The sequence below is a fragment of the Gavia stellata genome, chromosome 6, assembly GCF_030936135.1.
Source record: "Gavia stellata isolate bGavSte3 chromosome 6, bGavSte3.hap2, whole genome shotgun sequence".
Classification (NCBI taxonomy): domain Eukaryota; kingdom Metazoa; phylum Chordata; class Aves; order Gaviiformes; family Gaviidae; genus Gavia; species Gavia stellata.
In genome coordinates, this window is record NC_082599.1 from 47,119,293 (window position 1) to 47,144,041 (window position 24,749).

Here is a 24,749-nt window from a genome sequence, read left to right on the forward strand (position 1 = left end):
GGCCCCGTCCCCGTCCCGTCCCGTCCCGTCCCCCCCCGGCGCGGCCGGTCCCTTCCTCTCCTCCGTGCGCTGCCGCCCTCCGCCCTTCCGGGGGCCGAGTGCAGCCGGGAAACTGCTCCGGGGCCGGCGGCGGCTACAGCGGGGCGAGGCGAGGCGAGGCGAGGCGAGGCGAGGCGGGCTCGCTGGGCCGAGCCGAGCGGGGCTGCTGTCCCCGCGGAGGGGGCGCGGGTCCCCGGAGGGGCGTCCCTCAGAGAGAGAGGTAGGAGCCCGGCGCTCCCCGCCCTCGGGAGGGCAGGGCAGGAGGGGCCTTCCCTGGAGGGATATTCAGCGGGCGGTGGCGGCCCCGGCCCCTCTGAGGGAACAGCTGTTGGCGGGAAGCCCGTTTCCCAGTGGGGGGCCCGGGGGCTTGCACAGAGGTGTTACCTGTGTGCGGTCTTAGGGATGGATTAAACACCTTTAAAAGGCTCTTTAGCCTCAATGTAGGCTGTTAAAACTGTGTTTGTCATCGTGCTGACTTCCCACCGCAGCGTTTTCTGAGCACAAATGGGTCAGTGAAAAGACTAGCTTGGGGTTTTTTTTCTAGCTTGTCCTATGAAGAAATACAAACGTTGATCTTTTTGTGGTGTGCTGGGCACGTAGTAGAAATTTTGCTGATTACGCCTTTTGTTGAGGAGATACTTTTCTTGAGGAGACTTTCTTTCAAGGGAGCCTCTTCTCTCTGACCTTTTCTGTTGTTTTTAAAGGAAAAAGAGCGTCATCTGTCTCCCGTGAAGCTGGACAAAATTTTTGACCGTTCTTTATTTCATTTGCACACATTTGTATTTTACGTTTGTGTTTGTATCACGCAAAATAAAATATGTAAGTGAAGTACTACTCTTTTTTTTTTGTTTTAGGGTGAGTATTGCTGTGTTTTCTCATTTCCATTTTGGTGAAATGACACTAATCCCTGGTTCTGGGCGCTGGCATACATGACTGGCATGGTTTGGCTGCCTGGACTTCCCTGGGAGTTACTGCGCCGTGCAGGATTTAATTCACATGTACCATCTTCCAGGATCTGGATGTTTGTGGCAAGGCAGAGGTCAGAACTAGTCTAACATCAGTGACAAGATTTGGATCCCTTCCCTGCCTACTCAGAACTCTTTTCCTTGCTCCATTTTTGTTAGCTCCTGAAAGTAAAGCCAGCTGTGACTGTTAAAACTGGTGTGGATCCTCAGGAGGAGGCAGTGGAAGGAGTGCTGACACAGGCTGGCTATGGGCATTTTGGCCACAGTACTGGCTTTGCTTTCTTGTTTGAGTGATGTAGTGCTATAAATGTTGATGTTTTCACCAGTGTTTTCTCACAGAGGTGAGAGCAGGAAGGAGAAATGCTAACATGACTACAGTTTGTTTCATCAACTTTAATGGGACTTTTAAATGTCACCTGTTTTTCAGTTACGACTTTTCTGAGGTGTTCTAACTGGTGTTAACAAGAAACAAAGCCCTTGCTTTCCTTTTAAAGTCAGTTTTAGTGAAAATACGCTTAAAGCTGCACCATCTTTCTCTTGTTAGGTAGCTTTCTAGGATACAGAGGGAAGACCAGCAGACACTGTTAAGTATCTTCTTTAACTTTGACATCGGTGTGATGTCATATGCAGTTGTCAGTTTGGATGGAGGATTTCTGAAATTAAGAGAAACCTGGTGGCATTACAGTCCATCAGGTAGGACAGATCACCATAAAATTGTAATAAGTGCACACTGTAACTCTTTGTCATTTTTTCTTCTGCTTCTAGATCCTCAGTTATTTTACCAAAGTTAAGTGATGGAAACACACTAAAGAAAATAAATCACCCTTGAGTCTTTGGCATTTATATTTGTGTGAAAGAATCTAGGATGTTCCAAGAAAACACATCAGCCAATTGCTTAAATAAAATAACAACATCTACTGAAGATGGTGCTTTCCAAAAAAAGGGCCATAGCGCAAGAATCCTTAGCCCAGAAGAAGCTGAGAGTCTGGCAAAAGATCAGGTTTTGGTGTCTGAGTTCAAGCAATTAAAACTGGAGAAAGAGGCACAGAAGAACTGGGATCTATTTTACAAAAGAAACAGCACAAACTTCTTCAAAGACAGACATTGGACAACCAGAGAGTTTGAAGAGTTAAAAGCATGTCGGGAGGTGAGATCTATACACTTCCTCTGTAAAAGATGGGATTGATTGTTTCTAAATGATTTAATAATACTTATACTTAATAAAGCCATTAGGGTAAGAGCTGTCACGTGTTATGTTTGCAGTGCCCCGTGTAGTTTCTCTTAATATCAAAGATACCTCCTCAGAATCAGATGCATCAGTTCGGTTTCAGTTTATAATTGACCCATACTGGATACTAAGAACGAAATCTGGAATATTTATTTTGTGTCCTAAATAGACAACTTTTCACTTTGTGATGTGATGTTTTCGGACGCAAGTTGGTGCACTTCAGAACACTACTTTAAAGAAAAGCATCCAAAATTACTGGCTAATTGCAAAACATCATTAAGTGGAATAGCCAGATGCATCTGTTCGTTATAGCTGAATGAAAGACAAGACAGAAATGGTACAACAATCTGTTGATGACTTAAGGGGTAGATGACTAAAGAAATATTAATATATTCTAAAAAGGTTTGTGATTTTGCAGAAATCAAGATTTTTCTTTTATAGTGTCAGATTATCCAGTGGATGCCTACTTTGGTTTTTGACTCATTGGTAATTAAAATTGATTATAGCTTTTAAAATGCTGATTGAACAGTGTCTCTGCTTATATTATGAGGAAAACAAAAATTATGTGCTTTATCTTGGATTTCTTCCTCCCTAGTTTGCTGATCAGAAACTGACCATTCTGGAAGCAGGCTGTGGGGTTGGGAACTGCTTGTTTCCACTCTTAGAAGAAGATCTGAATATTTTTGCATATGCCTGTGATTTCTCTCCTAGAGCTGTTGAGTATGTGAAGGTTGGTGTGATATTTGGAACTTCTTTTAGAGTGTCTTTAGAAGCTTCTGAAATTACAAATGACTGGAACAACAGACTTCTCTTGCCTTCCATTTTGTAAGAAGGGTAGAATAGCTTTTGCCAAAAAAATGGAAATTGATCCATTTCAGTGGAGCTCCTATGCAAGAAGTCGAATCATTGCTCAAGACCTAGTTTTTCAGCATCAAATTGTAGCATTATGGTAATATATGTATATTACTTGAATGATCTGTGAAGATGGTGTATTTTGGGAGCACTGCTATGTCTCCGCTGACTGTGCAGTACAAGCAAAATTTGTTTGGGATGGAAGCTTGCCCTTGATATTTGTGGGGCAGGAGGAGTCTCGAGGAGAATCTTGGAAACAGAGCCATGAAAGTTATTGTTAAAGAAATTTGTAGCCTGATTAGAAATAGGTATGTTTATACTTATTCATAGGTAGGTGGTACTGCAGTCCAAAGTTAAGCATTCTCTTGTGGGACATTTGTGACCGAGAACCACAAGACACATACTGCATGTCTCATGGGAAAGGTGGGAAGAAATATGTGTGGCAAACAGGAGGGGACAGCAGCTCCCTGGGATGCCACAGCTGCACTGCAAGATGATGTTGGGCTGAGTGTTTACCCTGAGTTTTGCATGACTTAGTGGTGTCTGCCTCCACAGCTCTTGCTGAACTTTCTTGCCGAGACCAGGTTTAATTTTATCCAGCAAAACTGTGGGCTAGAACAGCCCAGCTGCAGGTTATGTGACATGAACCCGAACTGTTTACAGTCTACTTGTAGCTCAAGAACTGTACTTTGAAAATACAGAATTTCTTTCAATAATATTTCTGTGGTTTTGAAGAGTAGAAGCAGCGGTAAAGCAGAAATAGTATGTTTCCTGGACTGTCTTAACACACATTCCATCTCAAATTCCTGAGAGCAGACTATTCTAGTAGTTGTAGTTTCACTATTGTAGTACGCAGCAAAGAATTTCTGATTGCATTAGTCACCTGTTGGAAGTTAATGTTCTTTTGCCACCATGTTTTGTGTCACTCTACGGATTAGTTTCACAAGTTTTTTACTTTTTTGCACTAACAAATGCTGCTAATTTTCAGTGAAAGCATACTCATTTCATTTCCCTAGAAAAACACCTTATACAGTCCTGAAAGATGTAAAGTGTTCCAGTGTGATCTTACTAAAGATGATCTTCTAGAAAATATACCAGCAGATTCTGTGGATGTTGTCACACTTATATTTGTGCTTTCTGCCATTCATCCTGACAAAATGCATCTTGTCTTGAAGAACATTTACAAGGTAAAACCAGCTGATTTTACAGCCTTTAAAGCACTTTCCTTCTTTTTAGCTTGAAAGTACAATTTTTTTCTGAGAAAATAACCCTTCTTGTAATGGTGATCTTTAATACTATATTTCGTGGTTGTATTTAGTTAGTTCACCTAGTATACGGGACAAAAATACGGTTTACAATGTTTTTTTTCTCTCTTGGTATTGTGAGGTTGTTTGGATTCTGGCCTAATGCATGCCATCAACAGAACAAAAAGGTATTTTGAACCTGTGACTTCGGCTCCTAAGTTGTACCCTACAAATAATGTTTATGGATTGCAGAAAGGTCTGTGTTGATAAGGTGTGAATGACAGTGAACCAAAATTGACTTCCAGAAGATACAGTGACTTGCAGTTAGGATGTTATTGTTATTATTAAACACATGTGATCTGTGGTGATTTAGAAGTGGGGTGTTCAGAGATCAACATTAATCTAGAGGGATTCACCTCCCTGGGCTGCCTTTGTTAGTTAATAGACTAGGATTGGCCCATCCAGAGGGTGCTTTAAAGAATCTGAATTGTGATTGTTCTGAATTTCCCTGAGATGTCATATATTGACGGCAGAGGGAAATAGTCAACATATTTTTTATTTATGCATATGTGTGTATTTGGGGGTTTATATTATCAGATATCCTGTTTGTTTTATCATCAGTAGTTTGAAAAGGGAATGTTAGATTTTTTTGGTGTATCTTCAGCTGTTTTCCAAAGTCAGGATTGGTTCTTAGCTCGTGCACGTGAAAAGGCTAATAATTGTTTTCTCTGTGGAGATGCCTGGCTCATTTAACTCGCTTGTAGGTTTCTACGCAAATTTGCGAGTGGCAAGCGCTCCTTTTCTCCTCTAACAAATACAGCTGGTATTTGATGAGGTAGGAAAGTTGCATGCATCAAATGTCTAATGTCAGCATGGCCAATGACCATGTATTTCTAAATTTTAAACGCTTCCTGGCTTGATTTCTTTACCAAAGAACAATTAAAAAAAAAAAAAACAAACCCACAACCCATTTTCCAGAAATTGTTCCTTTTTTATTACTTATTATATTGCATGAAAAAAGAAATGTCATGGTATTCTAAATTTTATTGTTAATCATTAACCAAAATCAGGTGCTAGACTGTATACTACCCAACAAAGAAAATGCCCTCTTAGGACTTAATTTTTATTGTTAAACTGTATATTTTCTTCTTTCCTCTGTATTTGAAGAGTGTTCAAAAAAGCTTGTTTAGCTGATCAGCACTCAAACAAGTATCTTAAAACTATTTGTAGTCTGCTGTTCATGGGGAAGCAGTTTTAAGAGTGGACAATGCAGCTTATATACAACCTTTTTGTTGCACAGGGAATGAATTCAATATATATATCACTTCCGTATTGAATGTGTTAGGATTCTGTGTCTTAGTTATATGTGTATGTGTCTGTATGTGTATACAAACATATATGTCTAAATTAATTTACCTTATTAAAGCGTATTTGTATTATGTGACAGGTATTAAAACCAGGCAAGAGTGTCTTGTTCAGAGACTATGGACTGTATGATCATGCAATGCTCAGGTTTAAATCTGGCAGCAAACTTGGAGAAAACTTTTATGTTAGACAAGATGGGACAAGATCGTATTTTTTTACTGAAGGTGAGACATACGGTAGAGTGCTTTCTTTTCTGTTTAAACTTGCTTCAGGGAATTGCCAACATGCCCATGGAAGTTTTGTTTTACACAGATGGACTGTTAGATAGTGGTGTACTTCATTTGCGATCCTTTTTGAGGGGAAGAGGGTGTTTAGACTGGCAGGACTTTTTGGAGCTCTTTCTTGTTTACAAGCTTCTTTTATGTGCTATATGTATAATGTGCCAAGAGCAGCAGTTTCTGAATTTGCTGAATTTCCTTCAGATTCGTTATCTAAGGGAAAAAGACCAATGTTCAGTAAAGGAATTGATCATCTTCATGAAGAAACTAAGCAGTTACCTTGGCATCATTCTGTTTCAAAGGCTATTCCTGGTGTGCAAGATGAGGTCTACTGAAGGAGTCAATGACTTCTGAAGCAGAACCACGACTAGAGAGCACTGAGAAGCTTGTGCACAGATCCTGCTGAGATAGCACTGACTAGCTGTGGTCACTCTGTCTTCTGTTTTTCAGTAAAGATGATGCAAAAAGCATTTCCGTGTGACAAAGTATTTAAACAGTTTTTTGTTTAATGCTTGTAATACTTCAGGAAGGAAGCTAATTATTGCAGTTTACTGATGGTGAAATTAAAGCACAGAGACATGAAGGAATTTGCTTAGACTCTCACAATGAGTTGGGATTATAGCTTGTCTCCTAACTCCCAATTCCTCATGCTAAACTTCAGTGAACTGTTACTTCCCCTTATCAATTATAGGGCATTGTGTAATAAGAGCTATGTGTTTATTTCTGTGGGGCTCTTTGTTCTTAGTCTAAAGCAAAATACAGCCACTAAAGAGACTGATTTGGAGCCAAGTAAATGTTGCTCATATTTTATGACATAATGTATTACCTAATTGCTTCTGATATATAAAAACCATTAATCTTGTCTGAGCTCTCTCTATTCTTTGTAGGACAGTGATGAAATCTAAGATAAGGCAGGCTGTGCTACAGCTTCATTGAAGCATTTTTAGAACTGTTATTTATTGAGTGATTTTTAGTTCTGTTTAAACAATTAGCTCTTACAAAGAGAATGGATGCTAAAGGGAACAAATAAGAGACTGACCTAGCTGTGGAGTTTTAAATCCCATTTTTATTGTGTGTTAGAATTGTTTCTGAATGAGAAATTCTTTGCTAGTATGAATGTTTCCTTTGAGAGAAGAATTGAGGTAGGGGGAAGGAAGGAGAAAAGAGAGAACTGATCCTGTATGGCTCATGTTAGCAATTGTTTTGCCTTGGGCTGGTCTGTGACTGTCTCATGGACCGCCTCTGCTCCCATTTTTAATCATTATGATCTCATTCATCTCACTAATTTTCATATAAATATTGCTTAATGGTTGAGAATTCTTTTGTTACTAGAAACATGACTCATAATTTCCTCACAGTTTGCAAGCAGTGCTATTTTTCATTTGTTTAGCAAAGGCACTACACTGGTACACCAAGTAATTGATGCATGGGATGATTTGAATGATGCCTATTTGTAATATGTCTAGCCTCAGATAACAACACTGAGCTGCTTCTGTGGAAAAAATCCATTGTTTCACTGTTTGAAATAGTCTTAAATTTGTTGAGGAATGCGTGGTTGTAATGGTTGTAATTTTGTGTTCTGAAGTAAGTGTAACTTCCTTATAATGAGATTTCAATAGATGCACAATTAAGTGCTGTTTGTTTGTATTTCATTGATGCAGGTCCTTCATTTTACATGAACACACTGTGTTTACAACCAGTGCATGTGGCTTCGTGATGGGCTTAGGTTGATATAGGCCTGCACTGCCACCAAAGTGGATGGTCTCATCTTCCTTCCTCAGCACACCACCTCTCCTAGTGCTGGTGTTCCTGTACCCACAGGATCAGCCGTTTTCATCGAGCTCATCCACCTGAGCAGTGAAAAAATGGTGTGTTTTTGTTTTCTGTCAGGTAGCCCAGGTTTAGAATGGCTTAAATTTATTGAAAAATTACTCCCTAAAGAAATGAAACAAGGTGCAGGAAACAAAGGGTGATGATTTGTAATTAACACAACATGTCAATAGCACGAGCAGCCTGCTGTGCTGCATAGGTCACCCTGTTTGTGAGGCACTTCTGCCTTCCCTAAGGGAGGTATGCTTTCAGTAAGATTCTTTTGTTTATGGAAAATACTTTCAGTTTGACTTAATAGAGGTTTGGTACCACCACATCCACTTTGTCCATTTTTCTGTTGAGCAATGGGGTGCAAAGGCCTGGTAGTGTAGGGTGGTATTTTCCTCAAGCAGAGTTGCATTACAGGCTGGATCACCTTTGAAATATTTTAAATAAATCATGTATTCAGCTAACAAAGGTTAGCTGCACAAAGTGAAAATGCACTGGAGTCGGTCACAAGGAGAATGAAAAGGCTCAAAAAAAATAACAGATGTGGCAGGTTTTGGAAACTAAACTGAGTAACTAGCTTAAGCCCCAGTTTTGTGAGCTGTTTTGCTTAGGTTGATGTTTCTAAAGGAGGTATGTATTGATTTTTATTCAGCTGTCTGCCTGCATAGAACAGCTTGAAATCCAAAGGCCTGTGTGATTTTCATGCACTAACACACAAGAACATATGCATATATAAATGCTGACTAGTGTTTTAAGAATAGCTTAAACATAATATTTCTTTGTTTTTTATTCTCTTTCAGAGTTCTTGTCTCAGCTTTTCAAGGCTGAGGGATATGAGCAAGTGGTCAATGAATACGTGCAACGAGAAACAGTGAATAGGAAAGAAGACTTCCGTGTTCCAAGAGTTTTTCTTCAAAGCAAATTTCAAAAGCCTTTCAGTAAGACATAAGTTCTTGCTGACTAGCAATAGCATTGCTTGTTTGAAATGGAAGCTAGCACGTAGTTTTTCCTTGTGTGTGCTCATCTTTTTGGTAAACTGGAAATGACTGCATCCAGTACCTCTTGTTGGTTTTCATCCTCAGATACGAAGTACGAATATCAATTCTAACTCAAATTTAAGATGGTTTAGTGATGCAGGCAACCTGTTGAGTATCTGTATTCCTGCTTTTAAAGTAAATCCTGTGCAGCGTTGTTGGAGGATCAGGTAAAGCACACAAAATATGATTAATTCTAAGCACTAGTTTTCATTAGTTATTATCACAATTGTTATTTACATTTTTATTAAAAACTATTTTTAAATAAGTATCCTGTGTTTCCTATCACTTAAGTATTTTGTGGTCTGTTAAAGTTACAGTATTTCATCTGCTTTTAGTACTTGTAGGACTTCTGAGTATGATTTCTCAGATACAGGAATAAACCAGACTCAATGACTGGTATTATGTAAGCTGCTCCAGTTTTAATAATGGCATCTTTTTAATGTGCTCAGCATTTAGATATGTAAACAAATGTTTATATTCTAAATAAGATCCTAATTTATGTGATTTCACGCTTGAAGAAAGTTGTCAGAGGAACAGGTTGTCTTTACCCGTAATTAATTTCAGATGTTCTTCGTCTGATGAGCAGAAATAGTTGAGGTTTTGCAAATCAGTTTCCCATTTGGAACTGAAATAAGTGAGTCAGAAGTACTTTCTTTTATAGGGAGTGTAGTCAGCTTCTGCTTTCCTGAGCAGAGGTCTTAATTTTTTCCATCGCTCTCAGGGAAGTTGTTGGTCTTTGCTGTTCCTATCACCAAAAGCCACTGTATTAACGCTATGGCTCATAGCCTGCCACAGACTTGACTGCTTGAAGGAACTTCATCCTTTCCCTTCAACAACCCTGGCCCTTTGCACTGCAGAACCTCTTCTTTGTTCTTGGATGATACAATCTCAAAAACATGTCTGGATCTTTAACCTGCATTTTGAACAGCTGCTTTGTAGCAGAAGAAGCTCAGAAGTATCCGGTGACTCGTGCAATGGGCTGTGCTGATCTTGCATTATGTACACAAGTTGCAACAAGGGAAGTTCCAATGAAATACTAGGATTTTTTTATTTTTTGTGTGTAAGGGGAGGTCAGACACTGGGACAGAGTCCAGAGAGGTTGTGGAACCTCTGTCCTTGGAAATACTTGGAAATGGACTGGGCGAGGCCTTGAGCAACATGTGGCTCTATTTGAGGGTGGCTTTATTCTGAGTAGGGATTTAATCTCTTGCAGTATATATGAGTATGTAATTGTATGACTCAGGCTGTCATTCCACTGGACTTATGTATGACTGGGTCATGTAGCAACACACACCTGATGTGGACCAGAGTGAGTATCTACCTCTGTTTATGACAAACTAGCCATAAGATGTGATCCTGCATTTTCTTTGGCATGCTTATGCTGGCTGTGTGTTCATGGAGGGAAAGAAGTAATAACTTTTCCAGCATAAAGCCTAATGTTACAAAGTTAACCAGTCAGAATGTTTTGAATAAATTGGAGCTGCCAGTCAGAATGTTTTGAATAAATTGGAGCTGCCAAGAGGTCTTACTCAGTTGATATGTTTATAAATAAATTTGCAGCAGATCATTGCTTTGTGTCAGGGCACCACAGCTTTTTTTGGTCTGATACCATGAGACCCAAAGCTGGATTTATTATGTCATCAAACTTTGGCCTCAGAGGAAAAAGACAACATAATTCTCCTAATGACTCTTTGAGGAGGGTTATTACATGCCATCTCCTTTTTTTATAGGGAGTATCATCATGAGAATTTATGCATTGCTGACCCCTGCTGCGCAACCCATTAGCACTTTCTGCCATGCTAGTAATAAATATCTAGTAACATTTATACTAAATGAAAAAATATGTAAAAGAGGGGGTATAACAATGATAGCATTATTATAATCATTTTGTGGCTTCCTTCAGCAAATGTTCATCTTTAGTATAGCAGTTCTACAATGACTGCGTGTAGTTTGAGCTCTGTTGATTTTCATTGGGGTTTGAACCCTGTAACACCAAGTGCCTTACAGGACTGGATATTTGGTCCTTTTAGAGTATACAGCACATAAATGAGACTGAAGGATTGCCTTGCGTTGCTCGTCATCACTTTGGCATATGATTGTCAACATATGCAAAGGCAAGTGCACTGAACTGAGCATCCCAAAAAGGAAATTAAATGTAGGCAAGTATTAAAAATATTAATCGGAAGGTTTGAGTCAACCCAATAGAGTTAGGTGCAGACAGCTGTTGACTTCCTTTTTACACTGAACTAACTATTGCCTGAATAATAATACACCTTTTTGTGGCTGTAGCTTCAGCGTTTCCGTGTGTTTCTGCTTGAGGAACTGCTGTCACTTTCTGTATAGCAACACATTAAACAGAGAGTAGTAGTTCTAATTTTTTTGTTTCTCATTCAGTCTCATTTCTAGTTAGACCTGAAAAATAAAGTAGCGTGCATTAGTGCCCCTGCCAGAAAGGCCTTCAGCTATAGTTGTTATAAAGCAGAGGTTATTTTGAGGTGAATGGTCAGAAAGCTGTATTTGGTCTCTATGCCTCTGCTTCTGTAAAGTCTAAATCATTGCAAGTTTTTGTATCTGTGGTAAGGTTTGAGGAAGTTGAGTCAGCTTTAAGAAATCCTCGCCTCATGCGAGACACAATAACTGATGGGGTGCATGTGGCTATTGTAGTGCTGAGTAAAGTGCATGTACTCCCCCCCAACCCTTCAGCCTTTCCAAGCTCATGTAAGCTCACCAGAGGTAGCATATGCCAAGGTTATCCATACCTACTATCCTTACTTGAAGAAGTCCGTAGGGAGATGTAGTAATCAGGGTAAATAGTGTCAAAAGGACTTGGAAAAAATATACATGCACTGAATCACGCACACCTTGCACAAACAAGTTACTATGCCATGATTGTAATAGATGTCTTGATTGTGCTTTGATTTAAGTTGTCATCAATCAATGGGGGCTGGTCAGACTGACTCAATTGTCTGTAGACCTTCCTTTTGTTTCCCTTAAGCTGAGCTACCTGCTCTATCTGGCAAGCATAAGTGTAAGTAGTAAGTTACTTCATGCCATCACCTTGTTCTGAGCCGTATTTAGAATAGAAGCAAATTATTGTGAAAGTACTAGGACTAAGAAAACCCAATTTCTTTATTTTTAATTTTTTTTATAGTTTGGTGCACTGTGATTACATTCTTTAATGCTTAATAAAGTATGAACTCTGGTTAAAGCTTTTCCTGCAGTTAGGGAATCCTAAATGTCACTTTCCAGTGTGGGATTCTTTGATGTCTCCTACTAGAATTAGCATATATTAAGGGATCATGTTAATGGGGCAGTGCCTCAGTGAGGACATTAGTAAGGTCTGTCTGTGGGCTATTTTCATCAAATTTACAGAAATACAATGTCTTTGAGTCTTTGACATTCTGTGTCCTTTACTGTTCTGTCAAATTTGGTTGATATTGTCCAGTGTGTTTGACAACAGGCTAGGACTAGACAGAAATCCACACATGTATTGTGCATGTACTGTATGCATGGGTGAGCTTTTTTTCCTTAGGAATATGGGCTACTGAGAAAAATCCATTTGCACTTTAAAGTAGTGGTATCAAAGCAGGTTTTGTGTGGTTCATTTGATAGCTAAAAGGCTATTTATGTGCATCTTTCAGGTACCTGAAGGTTCTTTGGATTCCACAGGCATAATATTTAAGCAGTTAATACAACATTATCCCCATGGTTGGTTGTGCATCATTTCTATGAAAGTGCTATAAAAGTGGGACCTGAAACTCTAGCATCTATAAGCATCAGCAGCCACTGTGAAACATACAGCCTAGGTCTCATAGGAGGAAACTGGTATATGAAATGTGAAAGGTCATTTATGGGCCTAACTGATGTTCTTTTTTTATTTGTTGTACAGTTTATGCATCTGAATATATTGAGACATACAAATTACCAATTAGGAAGTATTTTACTGGAAGAGTTACTTGAAAGATATATATTTTTGGAGAGTGTTGAGAATCAGTATGTGAAGGAAAAAAGGTAAGATTATGTATAAGCTTCTGGGGTAAAAAAAGTGTTCTGAGTTTCACAGGCCGGGGATGACATGCAATTAAATGAGTTGTTCATCTAAAAGGTGAGATTTTGGGAATGATAGCCTGTAGCTTCCAAAACTGGACTAACGTTACAGACAGGTAGAAGGGTGACATCTAATTGTGTGCGGTATTAGCAATACACACAAGACTATCTGGGAAGCAGAATTTTATATTGGAAAGGTAGTATGAAGATACAGTTAGTGAAAATAGGTAAGTCTTTGTTTATGGATTTTTACCTCCCATAGTGTAGCTATGATGATTTTTTCACTGGTTATGCTTATTAGGAAAGATTGTGAGTCATTTCAAATATTTGGGAGCAAACATTTACTAGTTATACATTCTGCAAAAACATCTGGCCCTTGGGTGCAAGTAGGTTCAGGATATGAGTATGTTTGTGCTCTGTATTTGTCATGTGAGTTCATTTATTAGAACAAAGGCAGATGGTGAGCTTACACTGTGGGGAGGCATACAGAGGCATTGCTTGCGAAGATGAAAGCTATTAGCCACCTAAGATGTTCCATTAGAGAACTTCTTATATTCCCACTTCCCAAGCTGATGTGCACCATTCGTTGTGTTTACAGCAGGGAGAAAATACTGCTGCTGTGAAATCAGGGAAGAGAAGAGCACCAGGAAAAGAGAGTGTGGTTTTTCCAAATGGCTAGTGATTTTGTGTACCTCTGCTTAAATTATCATGGGTTGGGAACTTTTACCCCCCTTTTCCAGAAAGTCTTAGGTCTCATCCTTGGAAAATTGGGTCAGTTTTGAAGGTTTTTACCAAAGACACTGGTGTAACCAATGCATGCTTGTACAATATATGAAGTGAAAGATTTGGAAAGGCAGCTGTGTGACTGAAAATATAAATCCAGGTTTGTTTTTCCCCCTTGACTTGTAAGAAGCTTTATACTTCACTGTCACTTCAGTGCTTTTTCAGAGTTCCCACTTTGGGGTGTCTGTGCTGTCTTATCATTGTTTAAGCTAGATGCGCCGTATCAACTCCGTCTCAGGTTTCTGATGCCTGTAGTATACAGAGAATTTAGAATGGGAGTAACTGAGGGTAATTGTAGGGAAAAGTCAGAGAGTAGACAAGTCACAGCCTGCCTACTGTTTAGGCTCCACTCAGTATTTTTCTACAGTCAACTTCTCTGGACCCTTGGATTTCTGTAGTAGATTTTGAATAGCAGAGGAGCTGCTCTTCAATGGGGTAATGATATCTTCATGTATATGGGATTGTTGTGCATCTGAAATTTAAGGATTTTGACACGCTTTTTTTGTTGGCTTTTTTTCTCATTTTGGCTTCAAGCTTTTTTTGTGAAAGATGACATTTAATTGGAATTTTTATCATCTAATAGAAGCCTTCTTCTTTTAAATGTAACAGACCTGTTGCTGTTTTGCTAAAACCAGAGTGTTCAAAAGCAGGATGGAGGATGATGGGGGGGAAGGAAAGGAGAGTTGTTTTCTGCACAAATGCAATGAATGTTCTCTACTACTTGTTTTATTGGCAAAGCAAATTTCATAGGAACATAAAAATACTTTGAAGAAGCCACAAAGCCATTACCACTATTTTTTTATGAACTACCTTCAGAAAGATAGTTTTGAAATCCTGTACAACTTCTTAGACTTAGCTGTGACCAGCTGGCTGAAGTATCTAAGCACAGATTGCACATTCAGCATTCAAGGTGCTCTGTCATGTCCTTTAGAACCTGGCCCCAGGGAACATAATGTTTGTAACCTCTTATCTGGATGAATGTGTGTCACTTATTGGAAGTGGAATATGCAGATGTTCTGGACTCTCCACCTCATACAGTAGCATTCCCTCTTTGCTCCACAGTGTATGCCACTAAAGACTTTTGCTGGCTTTGGATCAGATTCCAGTAACACTTTCAGGCTTTGTTTTTGATTTTGAAAGCAGCTGATAAATTAAGGATCAACAACCACCTTCATCTGTACAGCCTTCTTCTTATGGGAGCTCTTTTTCTGAGTTGGTCACCTATAATAGATCAGTGAGATAGAATGATTTTGCAGTTATAATAGATCTTAAGATCTATTAGTACTTCTGTAAAAGAAAGGCTTCTTGTGAATGACTGATAAATTGAAGGAGTGAGACTGTTTTGTCAACGCTAGCAGCAACATGGTTTATTCATGTGCCAGGCTAGCACACTGTTGGCAGGAAATGCAATGTCAGGCAGCATTTTGTAGTACTCCAATAAAAATCCAAAGATTAATATCCTTTAAAAAATTAAAAAAAAAAAAAAAAAAAGCGGCTTTCAAAAATTTAGAGAGGAGCTAGAATGTGCCTGGCATGCTCAAAAAGCATGCAAGTAAAACTGTAGCTGCAACAGTGGCATTATTTGTGTTTAAATACCAAACAAAGCTGAAGATGTGCAATGCCAGACTTTGCTCCAGGGACGCTCAAATGGTTTTGCAGCACAGGTAGCAGTAGTGTAACTGTCTGTTACTGTGATAATACGTTTTGTTTCGTGTAGCCTTGTAGAGAGCTGGGAATATATTACTGTTGACTACATTCATAAATATAAGTAAATTATGAGTCATAAATATGAGTGAAGTATGAAAAATTTGCTTTTGTGGCTTGATTTGACATTTCCTGGAGCCTTTAACATTGTATGTACTTACTTTAGCTAAATTTTTATTGCTATTGATTTTTATGGTGCATGTGTTGAATATTACAGGAGGTAGAAAGAAATATAAGGTGCGGACATGGTAGATTGTACAGGACTACAGGAGAGTGTCTGAAACCAGGGTGAATGGAGCCCAAATGTCACGTTTAACATATGGCATCTTCTGAAGAGGATTCTTTTGAACAAACCCCTTTAAAAATGTTCACTGCATGCTTGTTGTGGCGATATCTGGAAACCCATGAATGGGACAGCATTGTTCTGGGTGATATAGACACAGAGAGTAAGGGACAATCCCTGTCCAAAAAGTTGTAACCATTCAGTTCTGCAAGATGGGTAAGAAGAGGAAGGAAGGACATCCCATTTGTGATAAGACATAGAGATTAATATTTTCCCTACTTCAAATTTAAATTACTGTGAAAACAGGACTGAAGAAATTATTTCCTGTATCTTGGTTCAGTATCTAAATAGCAAGCCATCTTGCTGCAGAGCAGATCCTCTGTTAATGAGAGATCATAGCTCTGATGAAGGAAAACATGGTTCCTGAATGTCTTGTCACTGCAATTTGAAAGACGAGTACCGTTCCCAACCCTGCTGTTGGTTTCCTGGGTGATTTCAAGCCTTGCTTCTCACTTTCTGCCCTGTAGGGAAGAGGGAAGGATCTTGGAGTGAAAAATGGTACATAAGAAACCAGTAGCTACATTTGGTGTGAGTTCTAAGTCATCTTATTTTCCTACTGCTAAAACCATCAAGTTTTTAAAAGTCTAGGAGTTGAAGAGGTAACCACAATGCATCCTTGAAAAGGAAAGAATTGAGTAAAAGGTCAACACCGGAAGGTACTTTCCCAGATTGGATATGGACATGGTAAAAGGCTCTTTTGGTCAAAGCCAATGGGAAAACTTCATCTGACTTCCTTGAGAGCTGTTGCAACTCCAAGATGGCAAAGGGAATCGCACTTTAGGATGGGAGATCTAATGCATCCCTCCCCTTGCTGACCTTTGATGTTGGGAAAAGAGGGTCCACTGATGCAGTCAAACCTGATCATAAAAACTGCTGAAATAGGTACTCAAAATCCCTGAGATGGGGGGGAGAGGTGCAGGGAGGAGAAAAAGATATAAAAGTGCCTTGATGAGGGATACAAAATAAATATTTTTGTTTTAAGCAGAAGTGTTTCTGTTACAATTGCATGGTGCCAGGAGCACACACTATAATAAAAATGTTAGTATGTTACAAGAAGTGGTAGTGCTGCCTGATCTCTCCTGTCTTTCCAGTCTGTTCCTGGTCAGAACACCGCAAATCCAACCCTCGAGGAGTCTGTAGGGAGGTTGATGATCCCTGTGTTTGGCAGCTTGCTGGATTTATAGCATAAACCCCTTTATATTTGATAGTTTTAGTGCAGCCTTGTCTTTCACTGCTGTTTGAAGACCGGGCGCAGAAGAAACACAGGTTTTAAAAAAGAAACAGACCTAAAAAAGGAAGGGAAGTTTGTCTGTTTGTGTTGGTTAGCAAAGTTTGTGACTGACATGATGTGTATTTCTTAAGGGTAACATTAGGTATTGTTTGCAATGCAGCAAAAAAGGAATAGCTTCTCTTACCATCAGCTGTACTGTAAAAAAACTTTCTTCTCTCTAGACTGTCTCTAATTTGTCAAGCTCTTCTCTGGCCTGGTTGGAGGCTTAATCTGATGTTTTATGCCTGAATATGGAGCTTTTACCATGAACTGACTTATTTGTTCAAAAGTTGTATTTTTTTCCTCTACCCTGCTGCAGAGGTACAGTTTGACTAAAAAGGGTGAAGGAAGGGTGTTTGGGATTTTGTTCACAAGGTGGCACTAGCCACTAACCAGTGCTACCTTCCTTTTAACCCTAGCACTGAATTGTCTAAATCTGTAACACGGCGGTAGGAAGAGCTGGTAATGATTAACTATAGACAAGACAGCTAGGGTCTTTTCTTATATGCAGTTAAGTCATCTTTTTGTCTACTTAAATAGCTCTTGGATCTTGAAGAAAGAAAAGAAAAGTTTTTGTTTAAAGAAAATATAGTTGCATCTCAGAGATACTTGTTATTTAGAGGTAATGGTCTTAGCACAATGTGAGGGAGAGTAAGGTGAAATACTATTACTGTTAATGGCAGCTGGGATCCTAATAGCCTCTACCCATGAGGCAATAATTTGTTGCATTGGCAACTTGCAGTTTGTTTCTGGTTAATTTGAGTCCGACTAAACTGTTACCTTAGAAACTGTAGTGACTTAAGATACAGATTTCAAAATGCAGTGCCATAATACAGTATTTTTTTAACTCCTCAAAAATATTAGACAAATTTCTGTTTATATGAACTGCTCCTGTTTTCTTCCCACTTCTTTCGTTTTATAGATGATCGGCTCTCCAGTTGAGCAGCCATTCAAGCAGAGCTGCACATGACCAGAGAGGCTGTATCTCTCCCATTAATTACTCCATGAAGTCGGCTGTAGTTTAGTTTGCCGTATTACAGTTTCTCCTATTTCAGTAATCCCCATTTTGTCTCCAGCAAGCCCTTCTCATTTCAAGAGAAAGAGGAAGAATAGAATAAAATTACATTTACATCTTGCTGGCTTTATATCTCACTTCAAACATTGTGTGTTTAGTACAGTCTGTTACCAGGCAGCGCTGATAAGCTACATGTAAAATTGCCTCAACTGCATTTTATGCAACAGTAATTCTTTTGGGTATTAAGTATTTGAATTAGCGTAAATGCTAATTAGCTGCCAGTGCAGAAACTGATTGGTAAAAATGCAGCTCCTCTCCTTGCCTTTCTTACACTTTCCCTTCTCTTTATTTAGGACTGGCTTATTCTTGCTTTTTGCACAAGTGAGTGGGATCTGCCAACCCCAAAATAGGAGCTCCATGGAAAGGCTTCTTGGAGTGAAACCTGTCACCAAGCAAAATGCAGAGGCTGTATCCTAGATGGTGCCTTCCCAGCAACTGGATGATAGGCAGAAATGGAGCAAACTGAGAGCTGCTTTTTCCTACTTCCCAGGACAGTGGTGAGTGGGACTAACGGATTTGTCGCAAAGGACTCTTTTCCCACAGGCAGCCTATTCAGGCACAGTTCTTTCCTGGCCCCTCTCCAAGCAGTATGCCTATCTACTAAGTCGTCTTGTGGGCTTTCTTGCTCAGAGCCTTCTTGTTAATTACCAAGGGCCTGATCCTACAAAATTCTGCATTGTGCCATCAATTTCGACTAAATTCCATGAAGGGACCACAGCATCCCACAAGTTTGGGCCTTGAGACATTTCAAGAAAAGGTTACTTTGATGGGGAACTGCAATAGGGGTTTACAAGTGACTATTAATAGTGCAGTACTGGAGTCCTAACACATTGCATTATTCTTCCTTCCCAGTCCACCAAACTTGTCCTGATTTTCACTGTGTAGAAGTAGTATCTGGCCTACCAATTCCTCTCTAAATAGCCAGTGATCAAAAAGAAAACATGTCATTGTCATGTTAACATCCATGTGTCTGTACAGCCTGAAAGAGCAGCAGACCCAAAGACAGTGCCAGCTGAGAGTGTACTGGTGTAGTTGGGCAGGACAAGAGGTCTTCCCTTTCTGGTTAACACGGGCTGCTAGGGTGTCACAGAGCCACGGAACTGTGAAGTTTCCCCATTTAGGTCAGTATTGTGTTCAGCCCTAGCATCTCTTTTCAGTAGGCACTGAAACAGCAGTGGAGCGGGGATGTTGAGCGATACCCTGGACTGCGGTGTTTTTGTTGGCAGGTTGGTCTGTGTCACTGCCTGTGGCTCCGAGGAGCCATGGCCAGCTCACAAGGGAGCAGGATGAGACTGGATGCTTGCATTCTACAGTGCTTGCATCAAGGCAGATGCTTAGAGCCAACAGCCATACAGCCTGCAAGAGAGGTACTAAAACTGGCACCTGCCCTTTGTTCAACAGGGCGGACCACCCTGGCACATGCTTACTGAGGCTGCATCCAATACACAGCTAGAGACAACACCATAACCCCAGCCTTCCTGCTCCCTACTCCTCCAGCACTCTCTAGCACCAGGCAGGACAATTTGTATCCAGGGTGTGCAGTGCTTTGCTCAGCTCTCAGCCTCACGGCGTCTTCCTTTCTGCCACATACCCAGCATGAAACTGGGAACAAAAAGCATCTGGAGGTCTACAGACTGGTCACTCCCTCCTCTCTTCACAGAAGTTGAATGGAAGCATGACTGTTCTGTGTTGGAACTAATCAGTGGTCACAGCTGCCTCTGAGACTGTGCTGGAACATTGTACCCCTGAGAAACCGTGGCACAAGCAGTTGGAATTGGATGCTGTGCTATGTAGTGGTTCATGTTGTGCCAGGGTAAGCAATTAGGGCTTGTCCACTGAATAAAGCAGACTGTGGCTAGGCTTCTTGGCAGTGTGTCTCTATTGTACGGCAGATGGTACGTGGAGTATAATGGACTAAGAAAATATTTTGAGTGGGGAAAATGTCACAGCTAAAAATGCCACCACAGCTGACGTTCTCTGGAAAAGCAGAGGCCAACTGAAAAAGCCTTTTATGCAGACAATGGGTACCAGCAAAAATGAAGACAGTCATGAGAGGGTTTTTTTTCTTACATTCTGAATCAGTTGATGTCTCTCAGACTTTTGAGGCATGCTTCACCCTCCATGACATTAACCAAATAAAGATAAGATGGGAGTGTGAGTGTTTTTGTTTTGTTTTTAACATGGGAATACAGAATGAAAATGCAAACTGAGGCATTAGCTTTTTCCATCAGGGGAGTTAACATAGTCCCTGAGGAATTGCCATACGCTGACTGGGATCTGCGACAAAGCAATCAGAGAAAGGTTATTACTAGAGAACACAAAACTGTCCGGTTATATTGATCAACTGTAATTTGCAAAGCAGAGGAGAACACCCAGACCAGTTTATGAAGGCTGAACAACTATCCAGTACTGTGGAGGTACTAGCAAAATGAAAACTACAAACTACAACTAAGGAGATCTAACACAGAAAGGCATACCAGAGTTCAAAACTGGATTCTCAAGAAACAAAATGTGATGTTGCAGACTCTGGCGAACATTGTGAGCCAAGAAGATGCAGCATTTGAAAGACGGATACAAGAACACTGGAGGGTTGTATTATTTGCTAGTGGCAGCAGTGAGTATAGGTTGGACTGGAAGATAGTGACCTTCAGGAAGGAAGGAAAAGGGGATAATGTTGCAGCTGAAGCTATATAGACTAATCTCCCCTAAAGCAAATAGGTCACGTGTTAGCAATGAGTTAGCCAGTGGGGCACAAACTGATACGACATCAGAAATGGGAATATCAACATTGAAACAGTGCCGATAAGGTTGAAGAGAAACAGGTAAAGCCTAAGTGATGATGATAAGAGATGTGAATTGACTATCTTGCTAAATTGTGAGTGGGCACTATTACAGTTTGCTGGGGGGCATGAGGGAGAAGGACAGTAATTGTTACAGGGATCTGGGACTGACTTAGTTGTTGACCTCCACATGGATATACCCATTAGATAGACAGGAGGCAAAAATAGAATTATAAAAGAATTTGTAACACAGCACCAAACAGAGATAGTCCAATTGTCCCATAATTCACACCCTTAGTAAAGTTCTCCTTGCCTTGAGGCTGAAGTCTGGGGAAAGACAGGCAGACTGATTACACTAGGAGTCACAAAATCAATAGGGGAGCTAAAAGAATGGATGCCCATTTGCTCATTATTGTGGGAGAGGGCAAAAACACAGAATCATCCACTCCATATATGAACCCAAAGAAATTTAATAAGCATTTAGAAAGGGAGCATTTTTCCATGACCTAGAAGAAAAATACTTGATGATGTCAAATATTTTTCTTAAGCTTAGTGCACCAGCAAAGTTCTGAAAGATGCTCCTAGCCTAAAAAAAGGGCATGCATGTATTCAAACCTCCTGCATTCCTGTGATGCTGCTTTCTCAGGTTGTAGCTAAACAGTGGGACTCGGACCTGCACGCTGGCCCCCAAATGACTGAATGTTGGGATAAGCTTATTGTGCACCATTTCCCCTCCTCTGTCTTAAAGTCCTAGTTTTCATTAAAAAGGAGCATAGCTGTGCAGGCAGGGGGAGAGCCAGAAGGGTCTCCGTGGGTACTCCCATGTGGCTGTATTATGGCGTATACTCATCCTGATGGCCTTAAGTTGCCATTTGGGATTTCTTGGCACTTGTGGGATTTAACTGGAAAATGCAAAGGACAATAAATGGTAAGAGGAGCAAAGGTTTATACAGAGAGCTGCTTTGGCAGTGTGGGTCACTGCATGGGCCTCCTTCTCTCACAGACAATTGTGAGATAGATATTAACTGACAGAAGCTCTGAGTGATCAGACCCATGCAGTGTGTGGATGCTGATAAGCACTGGCTGTGCACGGTTGGGAAGGGAAGCAGTGCTGCGCCTTTTGGGAGGGTCCTCTGCAGAGTCCCATGTTACACAGGGGTGCATGGTTGCAGCCCGCAGACTGCATGAGGCAGACCTCTGTGCCTGCTTGGCTCATGGTGATTTCTGAACCAGGAAATTGAGCCCATAAGCAAGTCACCTCCTGTCGAGCCCTTTTCCATAACATCCTTCTTTCTAATTCTGCTTCACTTCAGTAACCTGACTTGCTTCTTTGACCTGGCTTCTTTCTCCCTTCAGTGAGACAAGCTACCATGTAACTAGCATTTGCCATTTGTACGTGATGAACATTTCCTTCCTCCTCTAGTTTTATTGCCTTTAGACTGCAAATGTTTGGGGGCAGGTTTGCTTTCCTGTATGTTTATGTGGTACTTAAAATAGTGGAATCCAAATTTGGGCTGAAACTACCAGGATTTAGTCACTCCTGTTTTTATTTATAATTTATAGAAGGGAAGCTCTATTCGTAAATACTCCGGCAAAAGCACTGCTGCCTCCGATGGTCCCAGTTCCTGCTGTTTGCAAAGAGGATGTGCTGGAGGAAATTGCTCTACACCCAACATGGGGTTAATTGCTCCTTATTATACCCTTATTTAACATCTCTTTCTTTTTCCTTTTAATTTCTCCTTTTTCTATTAAGTACTAACAAAAATGTTGACGATTCAGATTATTTTTCTTTTATGAGCCGCAAAAGCCTTCTCTGGCTCCTTGTTATGCTGACTAGTGAGTTCAAACAGTTTGATGTCACTCTTCACATACAGCTATGCAGAGTATGTCATCCAACCTCTTCCCTTCAGCTGTTTGTTCCCATCTCAGCAAGCTCTTAGGCTACTAAAGATCCTAAATTGCACTAATTGGTCTGTGAGCCTACATGTAATGCAGTCTGGTTTGTGAGGCTGCACAGAAAAAGAGGAAACCTCATTCATTGTAAACTTACGTTCTAATTTCTTTCAGGCAAGTGGTGCTTGCAGACATTTGTGCAAAGAAAGCACCTGTTCTCTGTAGAGCCAGGACCAATGCCTCTTTCCCAATTTTGGGTCATGTTCCCTTCAGAAAGTAGGGGTGAGAGGAAGAGCAGCCCAGCTGAAGAGAAGTGAGAGATTTGAGGATGAGCTTCAGCTGTTTGGGAAAATAGAGGAGAAGCATGTTTGAATTATTGGCTCCAGCATATATGAGGAAAAGCACACAAGCTGGTGGGCTTCTGCTTTGGTTCCAAAAAGCAGAAGCTGTGTTATCTTGTAACCACCAGAGAAGCATGGGTAGAACTAACTATTACCTAGAGAGTTGTTTCAGGTGAGGATCCTGACTATAACATGAACACAGACAAAAGTCAATAGCAGTGAAAGACAACGTAAGTGCTGCTGCTACCTGTGCTCTAAGCGGTTTGCTTTGTTTCTGTCCTAACTTAAAGCTGGCTAGCAAATGGGTGGTAGTACCTTACATACACAAAATCTGTTTGGAGAAGCTTAAATAGCAGCTTCTGTTTCTTGAGGTAGGGGAGGATTAAGCAGTAGAGAGTGATGGGCCAGGCTTACTAGCAGATGCATATTGCTGAGCTTGTGTACTGAGACTAGCTAGGGCTAAATGGCTGCCAACTGTGCTGCCCTGCAAGGGTGTGGATAAGGGAGAAACTGCTGGGTTAAGCAGTTCTGAAAGTATTTTGGCCACTCTCGCAGTCTGTTAAGGACATGAGAAAAGAACCAGAGGGAGGTAGGCTCTGGTTTTCCTTGAGGCTGGAGTTTCTTGGCTGTTTGCTTGTTTTCAGCTCTGTGGTTCTCTGGGGGGCAGGAGCGTAGCCTGGGTGTCAGACTGGGCTGAGAGCTGCAGGCAGTCAGAGGTGACTCCCCTCTTCTTGTTTTCCCAAGCATCTCTAGCTGGCTCGAGGCTTTTGATGTAACATACCATACAGTAGTGTGAGGCTCAAACTCTTAGTATAAATAGTGAGGATTGCTCACTCAGCAAGACTTGGCTTCAGCTCTCAAGAACGCTTTCATTGTCTTGCCCTGAGTTCCTCAGGTCCCTACAAAAAAAAAAGTTGTTGTTCAGCTGGTCTTAAAGTAGGGAACAGATGCAGTACAAGGACAAAAACACACTTTGGACACCATTGGAAGAGAAAATAAGCAAGGAATGTGGAAATAAGGTTTTGTGTGCAACCTCAGCTCTCTACTCTATGCTGTCTTCCCAATATGCAGCCCAGTTTTATTGTTTTCCTTTTTCTTTTTTCTTGGAGTCCTGGTTCAGGCTGTTGTATTACAAACTCAGTTCTTGTTACCAGATGCGCAGTCTCAGTTTTCAGTCCTCTGAGTTACAGAGCTTGAAACAATGGTGTAAATAAGATAGTAAGACCCCCAAAACGAGGCTGTACTGTAAATCTGTTTTAAGCCATTTTGCGGAGAAGAGGATGATATTTGGCTATAGTATGCAGAAGCTGCAGAATTCCCTTCCCCCACCCACAGTTCTTATAGATGACAAGATGGGAAATGTATACCATGTTACTTGGAGTTGATGGGGGAAACCTATTTAGGATTTCTTGATTTAAAAACTGCTGGACTTTTTGTATTTTAACAGAAATATTTCACGAAATTCTGCTGTGTTTCATATGTGTCCCTCTTCAGTGCTTGTAGTTTTTAAAGGTGTCCTAGGTATAATACACATAAAATAATTTCTGGATACTGCAGACAAGAATGCATGCATGTAATGACTGTTAGTATTTGCAGGATAGGAATCTAAGTCAATAGGCATGTTAGAAACACCTAGAAGAGAGATCTGCTCATCTGAGAAACCACACAGAACTGCAGACTTGAAAGC

General features: G+C 40.5%; 1 protein-coding gene across 2 annotated transcripts; it reads left to right on the plus strand.

Annotated features, from left to right (window-relative positions):
* The first annotated feature begins 1,826 nt into the window (after window positions 1-1,826).
* Window positions 1,827-8,998, plus strand: METTL6 (methyltransferase 6, tRNA N3-cytidine). 2 transcript variants are annotated; one of them, XM_009820830.2, is made up of 5 exons: window positions 1,827-2,151; window positions 2,828-2,962; window positions 4,101-4,271; window positions 5,776-5,917; window positions 8,590-8,998. In XM_009820830.2, exons 1-5 carry the CDS (start codon window positions 1,870-1,872, stop codon window positions 8,736-8,738), a joined length of 879 nt encoding a protein of 292 aa, XP_009819132.1. In that variant the 5' UTR covers window positions 1,827-1,869; the 3' UTR covers window positions 8,739-8,998. The 2 variants fall into 2 exon arrangements, with proteins under 2 accessions (XP_009819132.1, XP_009819133.1); XM_009820831.2 differs by lacking the exon at window positions 2,828-2,962.
* Window positions 8,999-24,749: the final 15,751 nt, after the last annotated feature.